This window comes from Trachypithecus francoisi, unplaced genomic scaffold (genome assembly GCF_009764315.1).
Source record: "Trachypithecus francoisi isolate TF-2019V2 unplaced genomic scaffold, Tfra_2.0 Lachesis_group20, whole genome shotgun sequence".
NCBI classification, from domain to species: domain Eukaryota; kingdom Metazoa; phylum Chordata; class Mammalia; order Primates; family Cercopithecidae; genus Trachypithecus; species Trachypithecus francoisi.
The window spans coordinates 45,696,037-45,719,149 of record NW_022681466.1 but is presented as its reverse complement, the minus strand read 5'-3'; the positions used below and the strand labels follow the sequence as shown (position 1 = coordinate 45,719,149).

General features: G+C 43.0%; 2 protein-coding genes across 3 annotated transcripts in view; one reads left to right on the top strand and one right to left on the bottom strand.

The window, feature by feature from the left end:
• The window catches only part of MMP28 (matrix metallopeptidase 28), a 42,076-nt gene extending 35,294 nt beyond the window's left edge, over nt 1-6,782 (bottom strand). Inside the window, exon 1 of the mRNA XM_033184136.1 lies at nt 6,169-6,782. Within this exon, the coding sequence (XP_033040027.1) occupies nt 6,169-6,267 (99 nt within the window). The 5' untranslated portion in view covers nt 6,268-6,782. The remainder of the gene's footprint in view (nt 1-6,168) is intronic.
• Nucleotides 6,783-6,904: 122 nt separating this feature from the next.
• The window catches only part of TAF15 (TATA-box binding protein associated factor 15), a 41,760-nt gene continuing 25,551 nt past the window's right edge, over nt 6,905-23,113 (top strand). The window contains exons 1-7 of one of the 2 annotated variants that reach the window (XM_033184133.1): nt 6,905-7,057; nt 15,147-15,186; nt 17,473-17,524; nt 17,613-17,688; nt 17,781-17,886; nt 20,694-20,887; nt 22,619-22,739. In XM_033184133.1, the coding sequence (XP_033040024.1) occupies nt 7,051-7,057; nt 15,147-15,186; nt 17,473-17,524; nt 17,613-17,688; nt 17,781-17,886; nt 20,694-20,887; nt 22,619-22,739 (596 nt within the window). In that variant the 5' untranslated portion in view covers nt 6,905-7,050. Of the gene's footprint in view, nt 7,058-15,146; nt 15,187-17,472; nt 17,525-17,612; nt 17,698-17,780; nt 17,887-20,693; nt 20,888-22,618; nt 22,740-23,113 lie in introns of both variants that reach the window. The other variant, XM_033184132.1, reaches the window with a different exon arrangement.

Here is a 23,113-nt window from a genome sequence, read left to right as displayed (position 1 = left end):
CACTTTGGGAAGCCAAGGAGGGCAGATTACTTGAGATCAGGAGTTCGAGACCAGCCTGACAAACATGGTGAAACCCCGTCTCTACTAAAAATACAAAAATTCGGCCAGGTGCAGTGGCTCATACCTGTAATCCCAGCACATTGGGAGGCCAAGGTGGGCAGATCATCTGAGGTCAGGAGTTCGAGACCAGCCTGACCAACATGGAGAAACTCCGTCTCTACTAAAAAATACAAAATTAGCCGGACGTGGTGGCGGTGCATGCCTGTAATCCCAGCTACTTGGGAGGCTGAGGCAGGAGAATCGCTTGAACCCGGGAGGTGGTTTTGGTGAGCTGAGAGATCACGCCATTGCACTCCAACCTGGGCAACAAGAACGAAACTCCGTCGAAAGAAAAGAAAGTTAAATCCTACAAGGTGCTGGATATTGGGTGCACAGACCTGAGAGCACAGTCATGCATTCTGTGCACAGGTTCACACTGGAGCATGTTCACATCCAAATGACATACACAAACCTGCCCCAGGACAGTCACACGAGCATCTCCGCTCCTGGCAATGATCTCTGTCTCAGAGCAGCCCCGTCTTCCCTAACTCTCATCATGGTCTAGCAGGGCGTCAGCCTCTTCTTGTTTTTTACTCACACCAGGACTCAGGGGACTTGCAAGGAGCACAATAAAAGCCTGGCCAATCTGGCGCTGTGCCCCACTTCCCTTCCACATAAAGGCTGTCTAACCACCAGGCATCTGGCCTGAAAGGCTGGGCCAGGACCTGCTCAGCATCTGCTGCTTGGCTTAAAAGACCTGCTAACAGGAAAGTGTCTGGTTCCTTTCTACCCCAAACAGGAAGCGCCTGCCACTGTCGGGAGGATGGGGTAGCCTGGTCATTTACAAGGAGCCTCCTTCTCCTGCACTGGAGCCTCAGAGTAATCATCCTGGCAGGACCACTCTCTAGGAAGGCCAGGGGAGAAGGGCTTCAGGGTGGCCTCCACTGGGGTGGGGCTGGGGTGGTGACAACAGCTACACACTGCCTGGGGCAACTGGCACCAGGTGGTTGTCGTTCTTTCAACAAACACTCACTGAACACTTACTCTGTGCTCCGTGGGAGACACAGGGAAGTCCTAGATAAGGCCTTTGAGCTTGAGGAGTTTAAAGACAAGACAGAAAGACAAGTCATGCTCCTTTTTTCCCCCCATTTATTTATTCATTTATTACATGCCATTGTTTTTTCCTTTTTAAAAATGCCTGGTGTTGGACTGGGCGTGGTGGTTCATGCCTGTAATCCCAGCACTTTGGGATGCCAAGGCAGACAGATTGCTTGAGGCCAGGAGTTCAAGACCAGCCTGGCCAACATGGTGAAACCCTGTCTCTATTAAAAATACAAAATTGGCCGGGCGTGGTGGCTCACACCTGTAATCCTAGCACTTTGGGAGGCCGAGGTGGATGGATCACGAGGTCAGGAGTTCAAGACCAGCTTGGCCAAGATGGTGAAACCCCGTCTCTACTAACAATACAAAAATTAGCCGGGCACGGTGGCAGGAGCCTATAATCCCAGCTACTCGGGAGGCTGAGGCAGGAGAACTGCTTGAACCCGGGCGGCAGAGGTTGCAGTGAGCCAAGATTGAGCCACTGCACTCCAGCCTGGGTGACAGAGTGAGACTCTGTCTCAAAAAAAAAAAAAAAGAAAAGAAAAGAAAATTAGTCAGGTGTGGTGGCACATGCCTGTAATATCAGCTACCTGGGAGGCTGAGGCAGGAGAATCTCTTGAGCCTGGGAGGCGGAGGCTGCAGTGAGCTGAGATCACCCCACTGCACTGGGTGACAGAGTGAGGCTCTGTCTTAAAAAAAAAAAAAATGCCTACTGTTTCAGGCATTGTGCTGGGAGCTGGGTGTTCAGAAAGGAATTATGCAACCCAACTAGAGAGCAAACAGGCAAAGCATGCAAGCCTCGAATTATGCGGTACAACTGTGAGTTCCAGAGGATTTCAAAAAAGGGAAAAAATCATCATGGTCTGGTTTTTACTTTGGTCAGAGCAATAACCTTTCCCTGCCCTCTAGAGTCTATGTTCTAAACAGCAGGCAGAGTAATCCTGGTAAAACAGGTCAGCTCTTGCTGGGCCTCTCTGCTCAAATGGCTCCCTCTAATGGTTTCCCCTTTAAGTGAATCCTTACAATGCCCTTACAAGGTCCTATACCATTGGTAGAAGGGTTAGGGGAAGCCAAGCAGGGGATGCAGGCAACTCAGAAATGATCCATAGCAAGATGACTATAAGCTGTAGGTGGGGGGACAAAGGGAGGAGGCAAGTTACTAGGGCCAAGGAGCCAGGGTCACCAGTGGAAAGTGGAGCTCTGAGACCTCCCTGAGGCAGAGTGGCAGGGGGAGAGAGAACCCTCTTCTTTCCTTTCTTCCTCTCTTCTTCCACCTAATTTCCCACCAGGTCTCTCCTTGGCCAATTCAAGCTGAAAGATACCTATGCCAGAGGGGCTTTCTGAAACTGAAACAAGGCAACCCTGTAGGGGTCTGCTCCCCTGTGAGGACAGGAAGAATGGATCCAGGGCCAACAGGCCCAGTACCAAGACTCGAATTTTTTTTTTTTTTGAGATGGAGTTTCACTCTTGTTGCCCAGGCTGGAGTGCAATGACGTCATCTCAGCTCACCGCAACCTCTGCGTCCCAGGTTCAAGTGATTGTCCTGCCTCAGCCTCCCGAGTAGCTGCGATTACAGGCATGTGCCACCATGCCTGGCTAATTTTGTATTTTTAGTACGGATGGGGTTTCTCCACGTTGGTCAAGATAGTCTCAAACTCCTGACCTCAGGTGATCTGCCCACCTCGGCCTCCCAAAGGCTGGGATTACAGGCGTGAGCCACTGTGCCCGGCCTGAAGACTTTCTCAGATACATTCTGCTAAAACTGATGTGTAAAATGTACCTGCTGTCTTCCCTAAACACGCAGACTGAGGCCAGGAGAGAGGATGTAGAAGGAGCAGGATCTTGCAGCATGAAGAATGCCTGGGTGATTGCCGGGCACGGTGGCTCACGCCTGTAATCCTAGCACTTTGGGAGGTCCAGACGAGTGGATCACCTGAGGTCGAGAATTTGAGACCAGCCTGGCCAACATGATGAAACCCTGTCTCTACTAAAAATACAAAAATTAGCTGAGTGTGGTGGCCCACACCTGTAATCTTAGCTACTCGGGGGGCTGAGGCATGAGAATTGCTTGAACCTGGGAGGTGGAGAGCCAAGATCATCCCACTGCACTCCAAACTGGGCAACAGTGAGACTCCATCTCAAAAAAAAAAAAAAAAAAAAAAAAAAAGCCTGGATGATGGCGAACGTTTGTTGCAGATAACCATTCCAGTGGAATCACTCCAGTATAGGAGGGCACAGGAATCAATCTATGAGTCAGTCTGTGGTAGAGAAGGACCCTTGGAAACAGGCCCCAGAGCAATGCAGACCTGGAAGGAGTTCTTTGTATCAAGTGTGGGAGAACAGGGACACTGCGAAAAGAACACTGAGCATTATCCAAAGGCCTGGGCATGAGTTCTCATCAGCTTTGTGAACTTGCTCAAGAATTTCACCTCCCTGAGCTGCAGTGTCCTAACTGACCACATGTGGATAGCAGCATTACCTGTTTCACAGACCCATTCTAGAAATAATGGATATAGAAAATGTCAGTCCTTTGATTACATTCCTCAGAAGTTCCCCATTGTTTTAAATTTAATGTTCAAACTCCTCTGTAAGGCACACATGGCTCTTTGGAACGTGGCTCTGCCTACTTCTTTCATTCCATTTATTACAACTCCTCACTCCTGCCACTCCATAGACCAGCCAGACTGAACCACTTGCAATTCCCAGATCTTTGCTCTCTACCAATCTTTGCAAATACAGCCCTTTCTGCCTGGAGCATGATGTTCCTACTATATCCTTGCTGCCTAATTCCTGTACTTTCTTCAAAGTTCAGTTTAGGGGGCATCTCCTGCAGGAAGCCTTCCTTGATACCCCCACCCTTCGTGTGGGCAAGGTGCCCTGCTTTTGTGTTTTCAGAGCACACTCTGCATCCTCCAATCCCAGCACATCCAGCAGTTGATTGAAATCACAGGTTTGGGCCAGGTGCGGGGGCTCAAGCCTGTAATCCCAGCACGTTGGGAGACCGAGGCTGGCGGATCACGAGGTCAGGAGATCCAGACCATCCTGGCTAACACGGTGAAACCCCGTCTCTACTAAAAAATACAAAAAACTAGCCGGGCGAGGTGGCGGGCGCCTGTAGTCCCAGCTACTGGCGAGGCTGAGGCAGGAGAATGGCGTAAACCCGGGAGGTGGAGCTTGCAGTGAGCTGAGATCCGGCGACTGCACTCCAGCCTGGGCGACAGAGCGAGACTCTTGTCTCAAAAAACAAAAAACAAACAAAAAAGAAATGACAGGTTTGGCAGGACAAGATGGAGTTAGTGCAGGTCCTGATGTGTGGGTGGCAGCAGGTCAGCAGACACGCAGCCTCTGAGACGATCTACAGACTTTTTTCAGGGCAAATGATTTGAGGGTTGGTACATTAGTAGGGGAAGGCAAATACGGAAACAAATACTATGAAGATAACAAGAAACTTTTTGGAACATGGATGGAACCGGAGGCTATTCTCCTTAGCAAACGAACAGGAATGGAAAACCAAATACTGCATATTCTCACTTATAGGTGGGAACCAAATGATGAGAATTTATGAACACAAAGAAGATAACAACAGACACTCGGGTCTACTTGAGTGGGGAGGGTAGGGGGAGGTAGAGGAGCAGAAAAGATAACTATTGGGTACTGGGCTTAATACTCGGGTGATGAAGTAACATGTACAACAAATCCCTGTTACATGTGTTTATCTGTGTAACAAATCTTCACATGTACCCCCAAACCCAATATAAAAGTTAAAAAAAAAAAAAAGAAATCACAGGTTCACACTGTTCCTGTCATGAGACTGTAGTTCCTGGAAGGCAGAGGCTCTCCTTCCTACTTCTGTCTCTCCAAGGCCTTCCAGAGCCTGTCACATAGTAAACCTCCAGAGATGGCAATTGAAGGAGGAATGAATGAATAAATGGTGGTAGAAACTTAAGGAGTCGATGAGTAACACTTTTGGTATTTCCTTCTTCGAAAAAATTCTCAAAAAAAGAAAATAAATAAAAAAGAACAACCCTTAGGTCCCTCTAGGGATCTTCTAGAATTACCTCTTCCCCTCCCCTCCATAACCCAATTCTCTTCTGTTGGACATGCCCGTCTTTTCTGCTGGGCTGCCTTCCTCAATATATATGCTAAACAGTTTAATGGTTTTCAGTCATGAAATTCTTTTTAATTCCTTTAGTCTTGCTTGTTTGAACTTATCTAGAGAATTCTGTGACCCTCTTTATCTAGAGTTGAGGGCACAATCACTGCTGGTATTACGGTGGAGAGATGACCTCATGTCTTTTTTCTGACCTGAAAGCACTAATTCTGAACTTCCCTTTTCACCTCCATTGCAACCTGCTCCTCTTTTTGTTCCCTATCACAGTCAATGACACTACCACCAGGACTCCGTGTCTACGCCGGAAACCCAGAATTCACCCCAGACTCCTCTCTGCACTACCCTCTCCAACCCAGGTGATCACCAGCTCTTGTCTTGTCTACCCCGGGGTATCTCTGGGATTGCTTCACTTACCTCTGTCTCCGGAGCTACTACCTAAGTCCAGGGCACTATCATCTCTCACCAAAATTACTACATTGACCACCTAATTGGTCTCTGCTTTTAAGCGCCTCTCATCTCCGTGCATTTTTCATTTGGCAGCCAGAAAATACAAATCTGATACTACTCCTCTCCTACTAAATCCTCTGGTGAGTGGTTCTCATTTCCTTCAAGATAAAGTGCAAACTCTAATGCATTTGACAAGGCCCCAGCTATTTAGCCCCCTCCTTTTCGGGCATCATCTCCTTCTACTCTCCCTCTGAACAACTACTTGTTCCACAACTAGTCTGCAAAGTACTTTGCTCACTTCTTCACTCGGTCAACTTCTGCACATCACCTACGGTTTGGCTCAGATACCATGCCCTCCCGGAAAAAGTCTTTGTTGGCTCTCTGAGCTTTTCCAGCCCGTTTCCTGCTACAGCGCCCAAGCGGCCTTGGGCCTACCCCTCTGGGCCGTGCAGCATTTTGATTAAACTCACATGCAATGGCGTCGGGTTACCAGGCTTCACATTCCACCTTGGCCGTTTACTAGCTGTATGACCTAGATCAAATGAATTCTGTCTTCTCATCTGCAACATGGGGAAAATATTTCATCAGTCTGTTGTGAGAATTAAATGAGATGATGTAAGGTGCCTGACAAGAGTCAGCTATTATTACAGTGCTGAAAATAAAAGCTCGATCCCTCCGCCCCGCCACATTCTCAGGGTCAGATTTGTGTACGATTTCGTCTTAAGGCACCCTTTTGTTCCAGCATCCTTGTTTGCTACTCGGCGAGACAGTTACAACAAACCGGGAGGCGATGAGGTACGCGAGCTGGTCACGACTCGCAGTCCCCGAGCTCGCCGACTCCGAACGCCCCCAGGTGGCCCAAGCACTCTGCAGCAAAAGCACGCCAGCTAGGACGTACCATTCGAAATTGTAGGGAAAGAAAAGCTTTGCATAACCAAATAGTCTGTGTTTATAAGGTCTCTCCTCTTTCGTTTCCTAACCGCAATTTCCATCAGACCCAATAAAGTGAGAAATGGGATTGTAAATAAGACGGAGCGAGAAGGTTCCATTTCTTCCCCATCGTGATCTTGGCATTGGTACTTTCTCTTCTCAATTCCCTCTCAATAATGGTACGGCTAGCGGAGGGGGGAATAGAGGGGCCTCAGGGCTCGGCGGCTAGTACCAATGCAGAAACACCCCTCCTGCTGCGGCTTTGTGGTACCACCCGCTGTCCGCTGATTGGCTGCCGGAGCCCCGCAGTCCGCCTCAGCCCGCCGCGCCGCCCTCAGTACAGCTCCGGCCGCCGCGCCGCCTGGCTTTCGTATTCCTTGTTCTCGGCGGGCTGTGGGGCCTCCGCGCCGCGGCCGTTAGTCATGTCGGGTAGGTGACTCCTTCAGCGAGCAGCGGCAGCGACGAGAAGGGCCTGGCGGGGTTGGGCTGGTCTTCCCGCCCACCGGAGGGCCCTGAGGAGAAGCCTCCGGCCCTGAGGGAGGCTTGGGGTGGGGGGGGTGGCCGCTGCCGCCGCCATGTTGGACTGGAGGCACGCACGCTCCCAACGCTCTCCGGCTGCAAATCACGGCGGGAGCGCCTCGGGCCTCTTGTCTTTTGACCCTGTCCTTGGAACCTGAGGAGACTTGCCGTTCCCGGGGGAGGGTGTGTGTGAGTCGGGGGGCGGAGGCCTTCTACGCCATCGTAGGGGCGGGGGGAGCCGAGATTAGAGCATCAGCCTAAGAGAAGCGGTGCTTCTGGTTCTCCGCTCCGCCTCGGATCTTTCAGCGAGGCCTCGGGCCAGTCATCTCGCCGCCTCGTACCTCAGTTTTCCCATCCGTGAAGTGGAGCTGGGCCTGCCTGACTCACCCGTTCATCAGGTGGGGGCCTTGACGCTCTGGGAGCCCTTTCAAAGGACGTTGCCTTACACCAAATCGTACTTACCGTTATTCACCCTGCAGTAACCACCCGGACTGGAGTTGGGGGTGTTTTCCTAGTAATTCAGCTTCCTCTTCACCTTCCTGCCATTCGTCTTCCCCTCCAGTTTATCTCCTGAAAGAGTTTGAAAGTGAGCCTTGTCTATCTATTATTGAGAAGCTCCTGTAGGTGTATGTGGCATTTACCTTAAAACATGCAGACCGAAGGAAAGGCCATCTTTTTCCTCCCACGAAGCAGTTAATTTGGCAGAGGCCACCCATTGTGTGGAAGAGAAAGAGAGGCATTAGTCTCTCCAGGGCAGCCAGTTTGGATCCTGCTAAACCAGAATAAAAAGTCTAGAACATGGATGTCGTCCTGCTTTAGCAGACCTAGCTGATCACACAAGGTCCTCAACTGTTAGGCTGCATCACGGGCCGCAAAGACCCAGGTATCTATCCACTGGCTAGAAACCCTCATGAGAGTTAGATACCTCGTTTCTGCTGGAAATACAGAACATTTCCTGAAACCATATGGTTGAGGTGAAACAGGCCTTTTGCAGTCTTGTATTTTGAGTAAGGCCAAACCTGCCTAGTGTTATAAAACCAGACAAAAAACCCAGGGGTACTGAGTCTTGCAGGATAGAAATGTGTGATCAAAATGAAGCATCGATCTGAGAAGACTACGGATTAGCGGGAATGTTTGGACAGGAGCATGCCGTACATTACTTAGATTAATGTTGATACTTAAGGAGCCAGGATATTGGTTTGTTTTTGAGGGGTGCCTATATACTTTATGTAAGAGGCTATAAACTGCACTTCTTTCAGTTTCTGCTTAATCCTTGTTCAAACAAGTAATAATTTCTTATTCCAAAGTAGACATTGGTGTATCTTTTACTAGGTACATAATTTGGGATGAATTCTAATAAAGCTCCTTAGAAGTACTTACAGTACACCCTCACAGAGTGTATCATAATCTACCCATGGTTTAAACAGAAATTAAAATTCTACCCTCGTGGAGAAATTTACCAAGTTTTAATGGTTTGTTTCACTGCTTATTAAAAACTTTTAGCTTGTATTGATCTTTAACATAATTATTGATATAAAACAATGGCTTCTGTGGAAAGTTAAAGTTTTAGTGGTTTGCTATTTGTAAAATACAGGCTTTTTCATGTATCATATTAGCATATAAGCTGGTTTAATCATTAGTACTGATCTTGAAGTTACTAAGACACCAGATATTTGTTATTTTGTAATTTGAGGGTTTTTTTAAATACGAAATTGGCTTTTCGATGTGTGAAAAGGATTACTTATTAGATGTGTGTTTTAAAATTAACCTTCAATTAATTAAAGCTAGACTTTATGTTCTTAGGCTTGGTATACTATTTATATGTTTTGTAATAAGTGTATAAAAATAATACCTTTGACTTTGTATAAAAATAATGCTTTTGACTTGCTCTTTGATGAATGTTTATTAAAATACCCCAAAACAACTAATGCCATTAATAATTTTAGTTAAGTCCTTTAAACATTCCGGACTACTATGTTTAATATATCCAGTTTAATAGATCCAATTGACTCAACCACTCCAAAAAACCTAATAAAATATAAGCACTTAAGTAATCAGTAAATCAAAATTGTAGAAATTATAAGTCAGAGTCTTACATTCAGATACTGTTTACAAATGTGAATTATCTAACATCTTACAAATTCAGATTAGTTACACACATAAAAATTACAAAGTCAAGATAACTTCTCATTCTGGCAGTATGGCAGACCACGATTAACTTGAAAATCTATCTACAAAGATTTTCAAAAAGGCGAAAACTAAGGACAAACCCCCAGTGCTAAAAATGAAGTAGGAGGCAGCATGGTAGGCAAAGAGCTAACTTGCGAGCTACACTGGAGAGGAAGGTGTACACCTCTTTTAGAGACCTGAGTTTTATTGCTCAAGTAACTGCGTAAGGACCAGAGATAAAACGTACGGACCATTAACGACAGGTAATGGGAACTGAGACTCTTAACACAAATTCTAGACTTAATGTATTATGGAGTCGAAGGACTGCACATTCTGTGAGGGAATGAACTGGAGAAAACCTTAGTACCAACATAAGAGATAACAGGGTAGCATGGACATTTAGGCTCCAGGAAGCCTTAAGACAAATTAACGTAAAAATGGTTTCTGGGCTGGTAATACTCTTGGTGTTTCTGTTAAAAACATGAAAAACGGCCCGACGTGATGGCTCACGCCTGTAATCCCAGCACTTTGGGAGTCTGAGCTGGGTGGATCACCTAAGGTCGGGATTTCGAGACCAGCCTGACCAACCCTGAAGAAACCCCGTCTCTACTAAAAATACACAATTAGCCAGACAGGGTGGCACATGCATGTAATCCCAGCTACTCAGAAGGCTGAGGCAGGAGAATCACTTGAACCTGGGAGGTGGAGATTGCGGTAAGCTGAGATTGTGCCATTGCACCCCAGCCTGGGCAACAAGAGAAACTCCATTAAAAAAAAAAAAATCTGAAAAACATTTTCTGGAGGACATTTCACAGTTTAGATGACAAGGAATTTCAGGTAAAGCAAGCCTTGCAAAAGACGTGTTCACAGTAAATTGCAGAGCTTTAGGAAACATTTAACCGAAATGAGAGTCAATGACAGGATTAGAGCCTCTAACATTATCTGAGAGAATATTTTTATGTTTAAAATTGTTAAAAAAAAAAAAAAAAAAACCTAAAGGAAGGAATCAACCCTAAGATTAAGGTGTTGGCCGGGCGCGGTGGCTCATGCCTGTAATCCCAGCCCTTTGGGAGGCCGAGGCAGGTGGATCACCTGAGGTCAGGAATTCAAGACCAGCCAGGCCAACATGGCGAAACCCCGTCTCTACTAAAAATATAAAAATTAGCCAGGCGAGGTGGCAGGCACCTGTAATCTGGATCCTTGGGAGGCTGAGGCACCAGAATCGCTTGAAGCTGGGAGGCAGAGGTTTCAGTGAGCCGAGATCGAGCCACTGCACTCCAGCCTGGGTGACAGAGCAAGACTGTCTCAAAAAAAAAAGATCAAGGTGTTAATAAAACAAGCCACATAGATTTGAAAAAGAATAAAGTAAAACGTTTAGAATTAGAAAAAGTGACTAAGTTGGATAGCAGACCTAGTAGAAGAAAGAATTACAGATATGATGGATGTGATTTATCTTTCAGATGTGGAAGGTAGATGTGATCTTCCAGCATTCAGTTCAGGGGGATAAGATATGAAAATGAAAGTTTTCGGGCATGGTGGCTCACGCCGATAATCCCAGCATTTTCAGAGGCTGAGGTGGGTAGATCACTTGAGTTCAGGAGTTTGAAAACAGCCTGGGCAACATGATGAAACTCCCATCTCTACAAAAAGTACAAAACAGATCAGCTGAACGTGGCAGTATGCGTGTGTAATCCCAGCTACTCGGGAGGTTGAAGTGGGAGGATTACTTGAGCCTAGGAGTTCGAGGCTGCAGTGAGCTGTGATTGTGCTAAGCACTCCAGCCTTGGCAACAGAGCAAGACCCTGTCCTGCAAAAAAAAAAAAAAAATTAACAAATATGGGAAATAGATTAAGAACTCCTGTCATAATAAGAGGTTGAGAAGGAGAAAATGGAGGAAGAATCAATAGTTAGTTTCCAAAGTAAATGAATATTTTGAAGTGAACACTAGTTTAAACATGAAACAAATTCATACCTGGATACATTGATGTGAAAATACAGGTTATGAAATACCAATAATCTACTGGAGAAAATAAGAAGCAGTGGTATGATTGATAACAGACTAATTAAATATTTTAAGAAGCTGGAAAATAATGAAATGATCCTTAGAGTTTAGAGAGAAAGTAACCATTGACTTTGAATTTTCTTTTTTCTGTTTTTTTTTTTTTAATGGAGTAGCTGGGACTGACAACAGGTGCACACTGCCTTACCTGGCTAATTTTTAAAATTTTTTGTAGAGATAGGGTCTTTCTGTGTTGCCCAGGCTGGTCTTGAACTCCTCAGCTCAAGCAATTTGCAAACACCAACTAAAAGGTGATTTTTTTTTTTTTGAGACAGAGTCTTGCTCTGTTGCCCAGGCTGGAGTGCAGTGACGTGATCTCAGCTCACTGCAAGCTCCACCTTCCAGGTTCACGCCATTCTCCTGCTTCAGCCTCCTGAGTAGCTGCGACTACAGGTGCCCACCACCACGCCTGGCTAATTTTTTTGCATTTTTAGTAGAGACAGGATTTCACCATGTTAGCCAGGATGGTCTCGTCTCCTGACCTCGTGATCTGCCCGCCTCGGCCTCCCAAAGTGCTGGGATTACAGGCGTGGGCCACCGCACCCAGCTGATTTTCTTTCTTTCTTTTTTAAGTTATGTTACTAGCCAAAATAAAGTTCAGATGTAATGTTAAAAGGAAATTCACTAGGAACATAGGGCTATACTTTTATGTGCCTAATAATATAGAAAACAGGCCAGACTTGGTGGCTTAGCACCTATAATCTCAGCATTTTGGGAGGCCGAGGTGGGTGGTTCACCTGAGGTCAGGAGTTCGAGACCAGCCTGGTCAACATGGTGAAACTCCCATCTCTATTAAAAATATAAAAACTAGCCGGGTGGGGTGGCAGGCACCTGTAATCCCAGCCACTCAGGCGGCTGAGGCAAGAGAGTTGTTTGAACCTGGGAAGCAGACGTTGCAGTGAGTCAAAATCCTGTCACTGCACTCCATCCTGGGCGATAGAGCGAGACTCTGTCTCAAAAAAAAAAGTGTGTGTGTGTGTGTGTGTGTGTGTGTGTGTGTATATATATATATATATAATATGACAATTAATAGATCAGGTAAACAGAATATGACCAAACATTATTAAGACTAGACTAAACATTAGTAAAATATGAGTGATACCTCTAATGAGCATAATGTTATAGTCTGATAGAATTCACTTGAAATTTAGAAAATACATAATTCTTTTCAGGCACACAGGGGACGTGCCAAGGGGGAAAAGCAAAACCAGAAATCCGAACAAATACCAAGAATAATAAAATAACTTTTCTAGCTGCAGTGGAGTATTAGGAAAAAACACAAAGAGAATCAAAACTATACACTTTTGGAAATTCGAAAGCACTTTAAATAATTCATAGGTCTAGACACAAAGCACAAGTGTCAAATAATCACAACAGTTGTTTGGAATGCCTTAATTTATAAACTGATTTTCTCTGATGAATATAAAACATCTACACTTTATCACTCAAGAATTTATACCAAGGGCCAGATTTACTAGTCAGTATGCTTATTTCTAGATCATCTTGGAGTTTTTAAGCTAGCCAGCTAAAGAAGTTAGATTTATAATTTCAGAGGGCTGAAATGACTGGGTTAAGATTAAGGACCTTACTGTTAGATTTGAGATAAGGTTACAGGACTTGTGAGCTACACCCTACTAAAACTTTGCCTGAACCTAAAGAAAATATGCTGCAATTATATACTTTGTCACTGGGAGAACCTACATCCATGCTTCAGGATATAGTTTAAAGCTTCATGCATCCGCAAATATCTTGTTTTACTCATTGTTTTCCCCCCATAGCCCTTTTCATCCTTTGATTTAGGAGAATCTGATTTCCTGTCATTTCATAGAGGCATCTAATCTCTTAATGTCCTAATTAGATTGTGTATTCTTTTCTGATTTTTCTTATTTGGTTGTTAGCTACAACTCTAGCTATCTTCTCATGGGCCTGGCAATGATGTGTAATTTTTTCTTTTTTATTTCAGCTAGTTTTATGCCCTCCATATTCCTAGTTGTAGTAGTTTGTGTCAAGATTTCATTTAATATTCTTTTTTTTTTTTTCTTTTGAGACAGGGTCTCGTTCTGTCGCTAAAGCTGGAGTGTAGTGTTGCAATCATGACTCACTGCAGCCTCGACCTCCTGGGCTCAAGCAGTACTCCTGTCTTGGCCACCCAAAATGCTGGAATTACAGGGATGAGCCGCTGCATCTGGCCTTCATTTACTGTTCTTAAAATTAAGCGTTAAAATCTTGTTTGGTCTAATTGGAGAGCTTTACTGCTGGAAAGTGGCAAATTTAGTATCACCCACTTATATTCGGTGGCAATATTTTCATATTGTAGCTTTTTATAAATTGGATGAAAAAGTTTGTTACAGGAACATATTGCATAATTAAATTTTAAAAAGAGGAAGTTACTGAGACCCTGTCTGTAAAAATTAAAAATAACTTGGCGTGGTGCTGCACACCTGTAGTCCCAGTTATGCAGGAGGCTGAGGCAGGAGAATGGCTGAAGTCCAGGAGTGAGCTGTGATGGCGCCAGTGCACTCCAGCATAGGTGGCAGGAAGACTTCATCTCTTAAAAAGAAGAAAGAAAAAGTTACCAATTTCATTAGGTTTTAGAACAATTTGACAGCAGTGATTCTTTCAAATTGAGTGAGGTTGGGCCTGATGGTCAACAGTTTGCAACTTAGAGCCATTTTCTGCGGTTGCAAAAGTGTTTCATATAAGATTGCTTTTATGCATCACATACTTAGGTCATTCATTTGAATCTGAGTAAAGCCTAAAGGATAGATAAATAGAACTTCTTCAGTAATTTTTGATATGATTGACACTTTGAAGTGTTGAGAACAGCTCAGAGTTCAAATTCTGTATTTATTTTTTATATGTTACCATCCCCACCCCACCCCACCTTTTAAAAATTTTTTTTGGGAGTCTCTTTCAGTCGTCCAGGCTGGAGTGCAGTGGCACAATCACAGCTCACTGCAGCCTTGACCGCCCCTGGATCAGGTGATCCACCTCAGCCTCTCGAGTAGCTGGAACTAGAGGCATATGCCACCATGCTCAGCTAATTTTTGTATTTTTTGTAGAGATGGGGTTTAGCCATGTTGGCCAGGCTGAAACCATCCGCCTGCCTCAGCCTCCCATGGTACTGGGATTGTGTGAGCCACCATGACCGGTCCCTTGGTAGTTTTTTTAATTGCTCAATTGAAGCTACAAGCAGGTATTGCTGACTTGCTGTGCCAATTGGCTGAATCCCTGAAAGCTTGATAAAATCAGAATAGAGCAACTAACTTAGCTGCTTTTTTTTTTTTTTTTAGCAAGTCTTTGGAAATATTTTTGTTGGTGCTGACAGCCAAAGCAGTTCAGTACAGAGGAATGGTGTATATCTTGGGGTGGTAAGGATATACAAGTAGATGTAATCCTGAGGATGTCATAGTGCATGTCTTTCCCTTTTTTGGACCTGATTAGTTTTAACAGATGTCTTTTTATATATAATAATACTGCTTAAGCTCTTGAGTCTGTTTAAAGAATGGATTTTCACTGATTTACATTTGTTCACTGGCTTCTTGTGACCCCTCAGCACACATGTAGAATAGTAGTTTGCAAATATGTAGTTATTGTAAAAAGTAAATACTATTTGTACAAATTTCTCGTTTCATAGTATTTAACTTGGGTTAGTTTTTCTTTCCGCAATTCTTCACGTTTTCTTACCATTATTTCTTCTATATGAGCTAGTCAGCCTTTGAAGGAAGCATAATTTTAAATAAGATTTAAAATTCTTTTTATGTGTTCTAGATTCTGGAAGTTACGGTCAGTCTGGGGGTGAGCAGCAAAGGTAAAGTATACATACATTTTAATAATATGAAAGGGTATAACTGAGGTGAATTTTGTCAAGCTTCTTGAGACTTGATGTCTGGATGTCATAAGTTAAATATTAACTTGTCACAGAGTGAAGAGGGTCAGTGTAAATAGGTGCTATAAAACATTTATTCCTTTTCTGTTTTTCTTTATGTTTTGAGACAGTCTTGCTGTGTTGCTCAGGCTGGAGTACAGTGGCTATTCATAGGCAAATCATAGTGTACCAAAGCCTTAAATTCCTGGGCTTAAGCGATCCTCCTGCCTCAGTCTCCCAAGTAACTGTAATCTCCACTACAGACGTGTGCCACTGCACTGGGCTTCTTCGTTTTCTTAAATCTGTCTGCATCGATGAATATACCTCCTAGAGATTAAAACAAATTTCCTTGGTATTGTAAAGTTTATGTTTTATTTAGGAAATCTCTTAGAAGAAATAATTATTAAAGAAATTTGGCCGGGCGCGGTGGCTCAAGCCTGTAATCCCAGCACTTTGGGAGGCCGAGACAGGCAGATCACGAGGTCAGAAGATCGAGACCATCCTGGCTAACACGGTGAAACCCCGTCTCTACTAAAAAATACAAAAATCTAGCCAGGCAAAGTGGCGGGCGCCTGTAGTCCCAGCTACTCGGGAGGCTGAGGCAGGAGAATGGCGTAAATCCAGGAGGCGGAGCTTGCAGTGAGCTGAGATTCGGCCACTGCACTCCAGCCTGGGCGAGAGAGCGAGACTCCGTCTCAAAAGGAAAAAAAAAATAAAGAAATTTAATGCCAGACACTATGGCTCATGCCTGTAGTCCCAGCACTTTGGGAGGCCAAGGTGGGAGGATTGCTTGAGGCCAGGAGTTAGAAACCAGCTTTGGTAATATAGCAATACCTTGTCTCTCAAAAAATTTTTTTAAATTATCTGGACATGGTGGTGTGTACCTGTAGTCCTAGCTACTTGGGAGGCTGAGGCGGGAGGATCACTTGAGCCCAAGAGTTCAAGGTTGTTACAGTGAGTTATGATCATGCCGCTGCACTCCAGCCTGGGTGACAGAGTGAGACCCTGTCTCAAATAAATAAATAAATAAAATTTAAGCAATTGAACTCAACAGTTTTTTAGAGAAAGCATTTTATGATGGTGTGTAATATGTTAATGTGTTTTTTCAGAGCACATGTTTTTTAAACACCATAAAATAAATATTTAGCGTTTTTTTTTTTTTTTTTAGTGTGCTTGCCATGCTCACAATAAAATAAAGTTCTATTTTTATGTGAATGTGTATATGCAGTGGGCTTCTCTTACCAGAAATACAGACTTCAACTTATAGGATAAATGTTTTACAGCTCAGTGTGAGGTATTCAGAATAGCACCTCAGATACCTTATCAAATTTTAAGCTTCTTGAAAAACAAAACTGTTTTGACTTTTTTGATCTCATGATATAGTGCTAACTTCCTAGTAGGTATCTAGCAAAATGTTTATTTGATGAAATATATTTTTAAAAGTTAAGGAATCTTGTTAGCACTTGATACCTTTAAAATGATAAAAAAAATTTTTTGCAAATGTTTTAGTTTTCTTTGGATATTAGGAAGTCATAGATTCAGAAAGTTTGTTTCTGACTTGTTAGAGCTTATATACTATAAAATTAAAATTCAAATCCCAGGAGGGTACATTTATTTAGTCAGTCAACAAATATTTATTGAGCTATGTGCCAGGCCCTACTACAACACTGAGGATACGGCGTAATTTCATTCTATAACTGTACTCTGGAGATAAACATGCCTCTAATTATTGAGGCTTTTAAAGTGGACTTCTAGTGCCTCCCTGTGCATCTTTTAGGAAGTTAAAAGACATTTAACTAAGGCAAATGGTAGGAAAAAGTTAATCAGTCAAGATGTAATTAAATTGAGTAAGGTATTCATTTTTTGTGTAGTCATCATTTTTGTGCTTCAGATATTTATTATAGGTTTTGCTATGTAGTTTTTATTACCCCACACCCAAGCATAATTCTCTTGGAATTTTCTAGCTCTGATCAAGTTTTGTTTCTGTGAGACTGTCAAAACAAAACTTTGGGGTATTTGACATTCAGGAGATCTGGGAGTGACTTCATGTATTTCTTTAACAGTCTTTGGTCATCACCTTTCAATTTAAACTCTAGAGACAGGCAGATTGATGATTTCTCAGCAAAGAAGCTTGTATTTGAGTTGAAAATTGAAAATGCAGGCAAGGTCTTCATTTAAACTTTTAAATTTTAACACATTTCTTTCAAGTATTACATTTTTCTTTTGCAGTTATTCTTCCTATGGAAATCAAGGCAACCCAGGCTATGGACAAGCATCACAAGTAGGTTGAAATATAAATTGTATTCTTCATAAGTAGTTATTTTTATCTTAAGTAGGTGATGAAACTTGAGTATTTACCTAAATTTCAGAGCTATTCTGGCTATGGGCAAACGACTGATTCCTCTTATGGACAGAGCTACAGCGGTTACTCCAGTTATGGACAAAGTCAGTCAGGTTGGACTAGTTTGTTAAATTTGTTGTTTCAGAGATTGAAAAATCAGAGCCTTCACTAAATGATATACTCATCTAATCTTTAGGTTATTCACAGTCCTATGGTGGTTACGAGAATCAAAAGCAGAGCTCATATGGCCAGCAACCATATAATAACCAGGGACAGCAGCAAAACATGGAGTCATCAGGAAGGTAAGGACATAGTAAAGTACTGAGATTGTTTCGGGCAGTGGGAATAACACTGATATTAAACAGATTTAACCAACAAAATCCTAGCTTTAGACTTTTTTTTTTTTTTAAGGAAAGTTTTAATGAAGTGTGGATTTCAAAAGTGTATCTCATGGAGAATGTGGAAATAGCATTTTCATTTGATTCTTTTTTTTTTTTTGAGACAGAGTCTCGCTCTGTCGCCCAGGCTGGAGTGCAGTGGCTGGATCTTAGCTCACAGCAAGCTCCGCCTCCTGGGTTTACACCATTCTCCTGCCTCAGCCTCCCGAGTAGCTGGGACTATGGACGCCCGCCACCTCGCCTGGCTAGTTTTTGTGTGTGTGTGTGTTTTAGTAGAGACGGGTTTCACCATGATAGCCAGGAGGGTCTCGATCTCCTGACCTCATGATCCGCCCGTCTCGGCCTCCCAAAGTGCTGAGATTACAGGCTTGAGCCACCGCCCCCGGCCTTTTTTTTTTTTTGAGGCGGAGTCTCGCTCTGTCGCCCAGGCTGGAGTGCAGTGGCGGAATCTCAGCTCACTGCAAGCTCCGCCTCCTGGGTTTACGCCATTCTCCTGCCTCAGCCTCCCGAGCAGCTGGGACTACAGGCGCCCGCCACCTTGCCCGGCTAGTTTTTTGTATTTTTTTAGTAGAGACGGGGTTTCACCGTGTTCGCCAGGATGGTCTCGATCTCCTGACCTTGTGATCCGCCCGTCTCGGCCTCCCAAAGTGCTGGGATTACAGGCTTGAGCCACTGCGCCCGGCCGTCATTTGATTCTTATGATGTGTTTGTGAAATCATTGTTTAGCTATAAATTGATGTCCTTAAAAATGTTAGAAAATTTTGGACCTCTGCTTTATACCTGAAATTAAATAAAAACCTGCCTTTAGAATGAGACTTCTCAATATCCATTTTTAAATTTCCACTTTATTTTTGAACCATTTGAATATATTACCTTTTCTGGGACAAAAATATTTTTTAAAAGGGTCAAAACTTACACATATATCAGATATCCTAAAATGTGTTTTGTTTGTTGATATATGTAGGTGAATATTTACTGATAAATTTCAGGTTTTATAAAGTTTTTTTACCTTTCAGATTTGAAGAGCTGGTACTTAATTTTATGCTATTTACTTAATAATAGCAAGTTACTTTTTAAAAATTGTGCTTTACATTCTGTGAAATGCTTTTGCATTATCTAATGTAATTGATCTTCAGATACCACTATGAAATAGTGTCAGTAATTATTCCCATTTTACAGAGGTAAAGAAATTATTTGGCGTATCAAGTGATGTGGCTAAAAACTGAGGTCTCTAGTGTTTTCTCTCTACAATGAAGACATTTATTCTAAGTGAAAATTAAATAAAACCATTGAGGAAAGATTTGTTACGTCAAATTATCACCCTTACAGATGTGAGAGTGTTTTGAAAAGTAGAAAGTAGAGTACAAATGTGGGGAATGATACTCAGAAGACATACTACATTAAGAGAACTCCTCAAGCCTTGTTGGTTAGTCTTAAATTTAAGGAGAATCCTTTTATAAATGATGTATTTTTGGAAATATGACCTATAAATGTAGTCTGAAAAGAAATGTTAAGTTTGATTTGACAGCCATTTTAAAGTGCTAGGGTTTGGACTGTGGTTGTGTTGTGCTTTCAGTAAGGAGTTAGGGAACATACTGATCTTTTATTAGATTGTTCTGATCCTCTGGTAAAGAATAAAATGTAACTATTATGAGATTTTTTTTGTCCCCCCTCCAGCCCATTTTTTAAATAAGTAAACCTATTGGAACTCAAATCCAATTAAATGTTGCCTTTTAATATTCCCACCCTGAGAGCATGTAATTAATACAGTAATATTGTTCTGAAGATACTTAGAATTTTCCTTTTGAATTGATGGAATAAGCAGTCTCATTACCTGATAGACTTCTTTTCAGATAAAAAAATTGCATTACCAAGCAAGTTCCTATACTGTTTTCTAAAATGTACTATCACTGAAGATGTTTAGAAGACTGTACTGTAGGTTCTAAAGATAATTCTAAGAGAAAAGATGTAAAAATATTTTAAGAGATGACGCTTGTTAAAATTAAGTGATATAGAGTCTTTTATTGTAACTATTAAAAGGACTCAACTCTTGTGGCGTGTTTATTAAAGAGTCAGACATATTCCTGTACTTTGTAGCATCTTTTCCTTTTTTTTTTAATTCTAGGGGATAGGCTGGGCACAGTGGCTCACTCCTGTAATCCCAGCACTTTGGGAGGCCAAGACAGGTAGATCACTTGAGGTCAGGAGTTTGAGACCAGCCTGACCAACATGGAGAAACCCTGTCTCTACTAAAAATACAAAATTAGCCAGGCGTGGTGGCACATGTCTTGTAATTCCAGCTACTTGGGAGGCTGAGGCAGGAGAATTGCTTGAACCTGGAAGGCAGAGGTTGCGGTGAGCCGAGATCACGCCACTGTACTCCAGCAGTCTGGGCAACAAGAGTGAAACTCTGTCTCAAAAAAAAAAAAAAAGTTCAGGGAGATAGTAAAAACTATAGTGATTTTTTGCTTTACTACAGTTTTCAAAGATACATTTTTTTTTTTTCATAATGGGGCACCTCTTCAATGTTAGCAGAATTGTCTTTTGAAGGGAATTCCAGGAGACTGCAGATAACTAATTACCACCAGAAGGTAGTCGTAAATATGGTTAATGTCTTACCTAGTCAGGACCCTTAATATCAGTTTCAGTCAACTTGCTTCAGCAAATGTAATCTTCCTATGAAATCTCTTAAGTTCTCCATTTCTATTTAGCCAAGGTGGAAGAGCACCTTCCTATGACCAGCCAGACTATGGTCAACAAGATTCCTATGACCAGCAGTCAGGCTATGATCAACATCAAGGCTCATATGATGAGCAGTCAAATTATGATCAGCAGCATGATTCCTATAATCAAAACCAGCAGTCCTATCATTCACAAAGGGAAAATTACAGCCACCACACACAAGGTAAGATTTACTGACCTCTATTATTATTTTTCCCCCTCGCAGAATTATTTGTATGAATTTCTGATTAAAAGAACCATGGAGGATTTCACCTGTTTGTCAAAATTTAGGGTAACCTTGAAGATGTGTTCTCTCTCATGGTAATCAAAACTAGTTTATCAGATTTCTACTTCTGAATTTGGAGACCCCCAAATGGTCATGACTTTTGATGACTGATTACATGAATTTCCTTTTTGTCTCATTGAACTCTGATCCTTTGACAATCCTGCTGGTACCATTTCTTTTGGTGTTGGTGGTGTACTTGATTTGGGGCACTTATTTTTGTATCTTTAAGGCCTAGTACATGGTTTGGTTCATAGCAAGTGCTCAGTAAACATTTGTTGAATAAGTGAATGAATAAAAGTGGAAGCACAGGCCGGGCGTGGTGGCTCAAGCCTGTAATCCCAGCACTTTGGGAGGCCGAGACGGGCGGATCACGAGGTCAGGAGATTGAGACCATCCTGGCGAACACGGTGAAACCCTGTCTCTACTAAAAAATACAAAAAACTAGCCGGGCGAGGTGGCGGGCGCCTGTAGTCCCAGCTACTGGGGAGGCTGAGGCAGGAGAATGGCGTAAACCCGGTAGGGGGAGCTTGCAGTGAGCTGAGATCAGGCCATTGCACTCCAGCCTGGGCGACAGAGTGAGACCCCATCTCCAAAAAAAAAAAAAAAAAAAAAAAGTGGAAGTACATTCACTAATAATCTTCTCTCAGTTTGAAGATTCATTTATTCCTTGTCCATGCTCAATTTACATTTAAATGTTTCCGAAGTGAAGAAAGAAGTAACTTCTAAGATTGGGGGGCCGGGTGCGGTGGCTCACGCTTATAATCCCAGCACTTTGGGAGGCCAAGGTGGGTGGATCACAAGGTCAGGAGATCGAGACCATCCTGGCTAACATGGTGAAACCCCGTCTCTGCTGAAAATACAAAACACAATTAGCTGGGCGTGGTGGCGGACGCCTGTAGTCTGAGCTACTTGGGAGACTGAGGCAGGAGGATGGTGTAAACCCAGGAGGCGGAACTTGCAGTGAGCCGAGATTGCACCACTGCACTCCCGCCTGGGCTACAGAGCGAGACTCCATCTCAAAAAAAAAAAAAAAGGCCGGGCGCGGTGGCTCAAGCCTGTAATCCCAGCACTTTGGGAGGCCGAGACGGGCGGATCACGAGGTCAGGAGATCGAGACCATCCTGGCTAACACGGTGAAACCCCGTCTCTACTAAAAATACAAAAAAATTAGCCAGGTGAGGTGGCGGGCGCCTGTAGTCCCAGCTACTCGGGAGGCTGAGGCAGGAGAATGGCGTAAACCCGGGAGGCGGAGCTTGCAGTGAGCTGAGATCCGGCCACTGCACTCCAGTCCGGGCGACAGAGCGAGACTCCGCCTCAAAAAAAAAAAAAAAAAAAAAGATTAGTGCTTTTCATCTGAGTTACTAAGGTTCTTGTAGCTAAGATTTATTTTAACTCATACTGTTCCACATTGCTGTTTTGCCATGTCACTTTAGCAGAATGGAATTTGACACAGATATAATTCTCAAAAACATGTAATTCCAGATGATTTTATGATGACTTGCATTTGAGTTGTGTGCACATGTGCCATTTTCTGTAAGGGTATGTGTGGCCTGAAGGGCCATTTAAGATTGTTATTTGAAGCCTTAGAAATGAGAGTGGTTATTTGTGTGTAATATTTTCTTTTTTGTAGATGACCGTCGTGATGTGAGTAGGTATGGAGAAGATAATAGAGGATATGGCGGGTCACAGGGAGGAGGTAGAGGGCGTGGGGGATATGACAAGGATGGAAGAGGTCCTATGACAGGATCAAGGTAAGTATATAGATAAAGATGCCTACATTTTTTCTTATTCCTCTTTTTTTTTTGGTGTTACTTGGCTGGATCAATTCCAGCATCTAATTTAGTTAAGAGACTTAAAAAAGGGATTATGTATTGGAGAAAAAGGCAGAAATTAAAAGTGTATTTTCAGTCTTAAGATCTGACATAAATGACCTTAGAATTGGCTATGTTAGCAGTTAGTTTATGTGGTACATGTTAAACACCAGTAGAGAAACAACTATGGTTGTGATTAACCACTTGACTTTCCTGCCAGAGCTCTAAACTCCTTTAAAAGACAACCTTTAAAAGACAACTCTGGGAAATCCAGTGTTTGTATGTAAAAATAAAAGGTAAGTTAATTCTAGATT